We start from the raw sequence: 7,637 nt of genomic DNA, 5'->3' as shown, positions 1-7,637 counted from the left end.
ATATTATACACATTAATTATACTCTTATGTATGTAGATAGTATAGGTTAGGCTATATTTCCCCTTGTTCTGTTTATTAAGCCAGGGTGAGATGTTAAACATTTTAATCTATAAATCATCCCTCTGTAGCTGAACTTCAGACTGTGATGTCAGCAGTGTGTGTGGGTGTGGTTTGCTTCATGAAGTCTGTATTTAAGGAAGTGTTGCTGCAGACTAACTTCACTTCCTCAGCTCAGCAGCAGACCAGCTCCTCCCTCCAGAACCAACTATGGCCAGCAAATTTGCACGAAATGGTAAGTGAATAAACTTTATTGTTAATGATGATTGCAATTTATCTAAATACATATTTATAGATTGGATATGGGTCAGTGTATGTTTTGGTCATTGGATTTTCTTTTCACAAATGGATATTCAAAAACAAAAAACGACTGGATATTTAATTTTCGTTTTAAAATTGAAATACAAGGCGTTTTTCTTTATCATGGTCGAAAAGGGTTTTACTAAACTTAAAAAACGGGATGATTTTCATTTTCTACTTCTCAAAACAAAAAATAAAATCACTACAAAACAGAAACAAAAAAACTACAGTTTTTTTCATATTCTGCGACAAAATAAGAGCGCAGATGAGGACGGTCAAATCCGTGTATCTACCGTTCAATTTTTTTTTTTCAGAGCGTCTGAGAGGCGTTTTTTCTCTTTTCTTTTTACCTTACTAAATGGTCAAATGGTCCTTGGAGCGAGGGGCGAGGCCAAACTCACGGAAGTGATTTCAAAACAAAAGCATTAGTTTGCTAAAATCACACTTTGAATCACTACAGTATCCTGCTGAAGGAACCGTGATTATTATAAACAAGGGGAATTTAGCGATCACAACGAAAACGGCCAAGACACATATTGAACCCAGAGAATGGATGTTATTAAGGGCTGTAAATGTAATAAGCCTGTGTCTAAAATGGACAACATTGTTAGGAGATTTAAACTATACAGCGATTCTGTACTGCGGTCACTCAGCCGTCTCTCCAGTTTGTTTTTTCAAATCAGCTGCTCTTCATTATTCCTGCTATATTTGACGAGTGATACAAATATTTGTTACCACAAGTTCTCAAGGAAACTGACTCTGTTGGACTCGGTTCTAGTTTAACTTCTACCAGAAATAAAATGAAGTACTTTTACTGTGTACTTTGTGAGTAATCCTCTGTCATAGTCCCCTCCATAATGCATGTTTTTCTGCTATCTTTGATGAATGATAAAAATATAATTTTACTAGGGCTGTCAAACGATTACAAATTTTAATCAGATTAATCACAGCTTAAAAATTAATTAATCAGATTAATCACCATTCGAACTATGTCCAAAATATGCCATTTCTTTATGTATATATTGTTGTGGGAATGGAAAGATAAATGAAAGAAGGCGGATATATCCATTTAACATACAGTATGTTTTTTATAACATTGTTCTGTGTGTCAAAATGAAAGACAGCCCTCACACCTATCAATCATCAAACCGTGGGGTCTTATTTCATTACGTGTTGATTTCTATCAACGGGGGAGTACTTCAGGAAGGTCGACGGGGGGCTAATACCTCGTGACCACAGAGTGTGAACGTTGTGATCAGCTGTTTTAGCGCAGTTCTCCAGTGAAGGGGGGGAGTCTCCCTCTGTAGCCGGTTGGCGTAGTTTTGGCACAATTCCGTTGTACAGACCGAGGCTAACAGCAGCCCTGGCCCTGTCTCAGGTCGACTATTTTCATTTCCTCGCTCCTCGGTCCTCGGTCTCACCGGAAGTTGATTTGTCTGCGCCATCTTGAGTACCGTCCCATGGCTCTTATTTCTGCCGGAGGACCGAGGATCGAGGAGCGAGGAGCGATAATGGAGGAGCGATAATGGAGGAACCACCAGTCCATCCTCCGATGAAATCTTCAGATACTCGCCCCTCCCCCTTACTGTGTATCGCTCACTGATTGGACGATGCAGTGCATGCACCGATCTCATGCTTCTTGTTCTTGACATGAGAGCAGTACCCCAGCGGAGTGAAGAAAAATAAATGAACCTCACGAGAGTCACTCCTCAGTTTAAACTGTGTTTTGTTTCAATTAATGTATCATTTAGTTACAAATATGTGATATATCTGAACAACAAAGTGGTCAAAAATCATTTTATTCATTTATTGGAAACATTTTCATGATCGCTTTTTTCGTTTTACATTTTCATTTACTGTCATTTCCATTCAGTCAGTCATTAAGTGCTATTAAAATGTTAATGTGCTACATATCCACACAAACAAACAAAGTGTGCAATCCAATGAATGTTAATCTAACTCGGTCTGATAGATAACATATCTCTTTTTCTTCTCTCAATTATTTTATTTATTTTGTGCACTCTAATCAATATTAATCAAACTATTGTTTGTTTATACATTTTAAGAATGGCGTTTATCTTTTTTGAGAATGAGTTCTTATTTGATTTTATTTATTGGGGTCTACAACAGATGATACAAATGTTTGTGTCAGTAAATGTGTGGCAGGGGTGTTTGTGAAAAATAACGGGGACAGAGCTGCTGTCAGACGAACAGCTGTGCGGCGTCATCACAAACGGACGTCGCTTCACGTGACGCTCCGGAGGAAAGGACATTATCAAAGATGTTCTATTGAGAAGACGATCACTACGTGACAAAAGTTTTCAAAACCGTTTCTGGTCTTCGGTATTTCCAGACAAGTGGCTACTGAAATCAATCTTACTAACTGCTGTCTGTGCAATTCTCGGCGTGAGTTGGCATACTTTAACATCATTTTTCATGGTGGGGCTAAGCCATTTCTTGGTATGGGTGTAGCCTACCCCAGCCATACCCTGGAGCTGCCACTGGTGGGATGTATGGGGCGGGCCATTCTTCACATGCGTTAAATGCGTTAAATATTTTAAAGCAATTAATTCCAAAAATTAATTACCGCCGTTAACGCGATAATTTTGACAGCATTACATTTTACCTTTAGTTCTTCATGAAATTGATACTGTTTGACTTTGTATTAGCCGACTACTAACAACACATTGAAGTACTTTTACTGTGTATTTTTTAGAAATACTCTGTCAAAGTCCCCTGCTGAGAACAAAATCAAGCCACTTCTGCTAAGTTTGAAGAGGGAATTATTTTGTGTTACTCAGTACTAGTGAAACTACCCCCACAAATAATGAAGTAGCCTACTTAATGTGTACTTTTCCAGTAATCCTCTGTCAAAGTCCCTTCCTGAGTACAAGAATGCATGTTTCTCTGCTATTTTGAATAAGCGTTAAAACACCTTTCTTCATGAGACTGATATTGTTGAACAGAGTAGGCTATTTTAAGAGGATATGGTAGACATAATATCAGCAATACTTCCAGCCAGTACTCCAGCAGCAGCGTTTTTACCCTTTTGAAAGACTTTAGAGTCTGGCCTCAATAGCTGGTCACAAATATCCTTCAGCAAAGTAACACACTCTGTCACTCTTATTGGCCTCTTATGAAGCTGCTATCTTTTAATATATGATTATGTCTCAGCTGCTAGTTCGTTCCTCGCTGATTCTTCAGCCTCATCAGCCTCATCCTTCCATCAGCCTCCAGCACACTTCCAGTGTCTGACTCCATATGATATTGTCCTGATGCTGTAAGGGTGATGCCCATGCCCCATGCTCACAAAATGACCCCTCTAGAGTGCCAATGACCTCATATTATGTATGTCATTAATGTTATATAGTCCTGTCTTTAAGTACAATACAATGGAAAGTCCTTTTCCTGCACCATTTTAAGGCTTCAAAACAGGCATTTTTTTTGTGTTTGGAGAAATTACAATCAATAGCCCAGAATTGTACTTTATAAACTCTGAATCTTGTGGTGCTCGAAAAAATACAGACTGGCTAAACCTACTAGGTTATACTGTATATGCCTTTTTTGGAGCCCTTTTTTGCAATATTTATTACATTATTTTTTGTTTCTGTTTTCTAGAGATTGCATTTTTGATTTTGAGAAGTAGAAAATGAAAATCATCCCTTTTTTTAAAGTTTAGTAAATCCCTTTTTGACCATGATAAAGAAAAACGCCTTGTATTTCAATTTTGGTTTATCAATTTTAAAACGAAAATTAAATATCCAGTAGTTTTTTGTTTTTGAATATCCATTTGTGAAAAGTAAATCCAATGACCAAAACATACACTGACCGATATGTAGGTGGTCATATTTCCTAATAATAAACTGATGAAAACAGTCCAATACAAATAAAATTCCAAGCATTTTGAGAGCCTGGGTGATACACTCCCAATGTTGGGAATGTATAACTGCTTTTACTTGATTTTACAAAATGTTCACAAGACTACATGAAACATATTAAAAATAATAAGAATATTTAGGTCTCCCTTGAAAAAGGGATCAATGATCTCAATGGGACCTACCTGGTTGAATAAAGGTTTGACATGAAAAGAAAAATGCATTTTAAGAGCCTGGGCGATTTTGATGATATTTGCTTGTATTACATTCTTCACTAGACTACATGAAACTTATTAAGAATAATAAGAATATTTAGGGGTAGCCAGTCAGATGTTTCTTTGGGCTCCTGATTATAACTACAGGCAACTTATACCCTTAAAACTTTTTTTATGCCCAAAATGGGGAACATTTGTAGAAGTACGAAAGACAAAAAAAAACATGTTGAAGTGACTATTTGTCAAAAAGGTTTTCAAATTAAAATAAATGTACAGCTAGAGGCCACTGCTGCACCATTTCAGTTCAGGTTGTACACAGGCAGTTAAGAAGTCAAACATTCAGGCAAGATTAACATTTAGTTTGATTTTAATTTCCAGTATTTGTGTTCATCATGGTGCCTCTCTCTCTTGCTCTGGTAAAATAAAAAACAAGGTCCCTTCAAGGTGCATCTCTTGACATTGACAGACCATCTACCTTTATCACCAAACCTGCCAGTCACCTAATAAACCCTTTCTATGGTGAGAATAGCGTCTACAGGAATACATGAAAAATATCAATTGAATGACATCTAGACATGTTCTAGATTATTAAAGCATCTTGAGCCCACCCCCCTCTCTGTCAACATTGTTCATGTGGTAGTTGAACCATTTTATAAATACAGAGATTGATCAATATTTCTTCATTTCTTTCAGCTCTCCGATCAGAATCAAACACATACAATAACGAGGAGCTCCGGATTGTGTTGGTGGGGAAGACCGGAGCTGGGAAGAGCGCCACAGGAAACAACATTCTGGGAAAAGAGTCCTTTAAATCAAAGTTTGCTTCTAAATCCTGTACTGTAGACTGTTCTAATGCCTTTAGTGAAGTTGATGGACAAAGAGTTAAGGTCATTGACACTCCAGGTCTGTTTGACACCAAGGTTGATGAAGAGAAGACCAAACACGATGTTGGTAAGAGCATTGCTTTTGCTTCTCCTGGACCCCATGTCTTCCTGGTCGTCATCAAACTGGGCAGATTCACAAATGAAGAAAAACAGACAGTTCAGAAGATTCAGGAAACCTTTGGAGAGGAAGCAGACAGATACAGCATGGTTCTCTTTACCCACGGTGATCAGCTCAATGGGGAACCTATTGAAGAGTTCTTGAAGGATGATGAAGATCTGAAGGAACTTGTGAACAGATGTAACGGGCAGTACCAGGTCTTCAATAATGAGGAGAGGGATCGTTCTCAGGTCAGAGAGCTGCTCGACAAGATCAGAAAGATAGCAGAGAAGAACAGAGGAAGCCATTACACCACTGAAATGTTCCAGGAGGCAGAGAGGCTCATAGAAGAGAAGAAACAGCGAATCCTTGAAGAGAGAGAAGAAGAAATACGCCAACAGGAAGAGGAATTGGAGAAGAGATTAGATCAAAAGTATGAGGCACAATTGAAGAAAATCGAAGAGGATGGTGAGAGGTCAGAAAGGCAGATAGAAGCTCATGAAAGAGAAATGGAGGAGGAGAGGAGGAGAATGAGAGAAGAGGAGGACAGGCAGATAGAAGTTCATGAAAGAGAAATGGAGGAGGAGAGGAGGAGAATGAGAGAAGAGGAGGAAAGGCTGAGAGAAGCTCATGAAAAAGAAATGGAGGAGAGGAGGAGAATAAGAGAAGAGGAGGAAAGGCTGAGAGAAGCTAATGACATGAAAATGGAGGAGGAGAGGAGGATGACAGAAGCTAGCAAAAGAGAAATGGAGGAGGAGAGGAGGAGAGAAGCTAGCAAAAGAGAAATGGAGGAGAGGAGGAGAATGAGAGAAGAGGATGAAAGGCTGATAGAAGCTAGCAAAATAAAAATGGAGGAGGAGAGGAGGAGAATAAGAGAAGAGGATGAAAGGCTGAGAGAAGCTAACATAAGAGAAATGGAGGAGGAGAGGAGGAGAGAAGCTAGCAAAAGAGAAATGGAGGAGGAGAGGAGAATGAGAGAAGAGGATGAAAGGCTGAGAGAAGCTAACAGAAGAGAAATGGAGGAGGAGACGAAGAGAACGAGAGAAGAGGATGAAAGGCTGAGAGAAGCTAACAGAAGAGAAATGGAGGAGGAGAGGAAGAGAACGAGAGAAGAGGGGGAAAGGCTGAGAGAAGCTCGTGAAAGAGAAAGTGAGGAGGGGAAGATGAGAATAAGAGAAGACGAGAAAAGGAGGGCCAGGAAGGATGCTGAGGACAGCGCTTCAATATTTGACGACATCTGTTCTGCTCTGAAGAAAGGTTGGAGATCTGTGAAGTCTTGGTTTCCATGATACAGTCTGCCCCTCTGGAATACCTCCTTGTTAATCTTCACTCACCTTTTAGATGTTGTTGTTTGAGGTGATTTATAGTAATATCACTTATTTCAGTGGTGAGTTACAATTACATACTAACGGGGACAGATCGTCAAGGACCAAGATGTTAACATTCTGAACTATAGTAATGTAATGTAAACTCATTTGTTCTTTGATAGCTTTTGCTTTTACAAGAAAAAAGTAGAATTATACATCATGAATTAATGCTTTTAAGATGTTATATGGATAAGTTTTCTTTGGCTTTCCTGTACCTGACGTAATGTTGGCTTTTGTAAAATGAAAGGTTAAAATGTATTTCTGCAATGAATTGTGTAATTCAATATGAAAAGGTTGGAACTCAAATGAATGTGTAAAGAGAAACATCTTGCTATCAATAATGTCCCATAATAAAAGACTGTTGAGTTCACATCGAGTGTGCTATGTGCTTCTGTTGTTTAATAAACGTTTTAAAAGACAGTTTTAAGGGTCTATCTTAATATGAATCACAGTATTATTCACAACTGGATCTAAATAAAAATGTTTCATGTCATTATAGAAAAGAAGAAATAATGCCTGAACCCATTAAAAGCAAACATGAGCGTGTGCTAAATCTGAGCTTTTTAAATTGTGGTAACTTTAAGGATTTTCCATGATTGACCTTTATATCCAGAAAATACCTTAAACTCCCTAATTATCTCAATAATGGATGAACTGTTTAATTGGTTTGGACAACCAATCAATACAGCTTTGGAGAGGAACTTTAGGGACAATCTGGTAAATGCATTTGTTTGTAGCATGACAACTCTTCTGAAAACACAGCCAAGCAGTTTGCATCAACACATGTATCTAAAGGGATTAGTTATCATGGAAATATTTATCTTTGTTTTAAGCATGATAAG

General features: G+C 38.2%; 1 protein-coding gene across 1 annotated transcript; it reads left to right on the top strand.

The window, feature by feature from the left end:
* The first annotated feature begins 238 nt into the window (after positions 1-238).
* On the top strand, positions 239-7,215 carry LOC307027006 (uncharacterized protein). The gene is made up of 2 exons (XM_079695183.1): positions 239-292; positions 5,141-7,215. Exons 1-2 carry the CDS (start codon positions 268-270, stop codon positions 6,715-6,717), a joined length of 1,602 nt encoding a protein of 533 aa, XP_079551309.1. The 5' UTR covers positions 239-267; the 3' UTR covers positions 6,718-7,215.
* Positions 7,216-7,637: the final 422 nt, after the last annotated feature.

This window comes from Notothenia rossii, assembly GCF_949606895.1.
Source record: "Notothenia rossii genome assembly, contig: scaffold_157, whole genome shotgun sequence".
In the NCBI taxonomy this organism is placed as follows: domain Eukaryota; kingdom Metazoa; phylum Chordata; class Actinopteri; order Perciformes; family Nototheniidae; genus Notothenia; species Notothenia rossii.
The sequence above is the reverse complement of the archived record's forward strand: the minus strand, read 5'-3'. Positions and strand labels throughout refer to the sequence as shown.

Coding starts and splice junctions, on each gene's coding strand:
- LOC307027006 (XM_079695183.1), top strand. CDS start 268: ATGGCCAGCAAATTTGCACGAAATG. Junction 293..5,140: donor CAGCAAATTTGCACGAAATG/GTAAGTGAATAA, acceptor CATTTCTTTCAG/CTCTCCGATCAGAATCAAAC.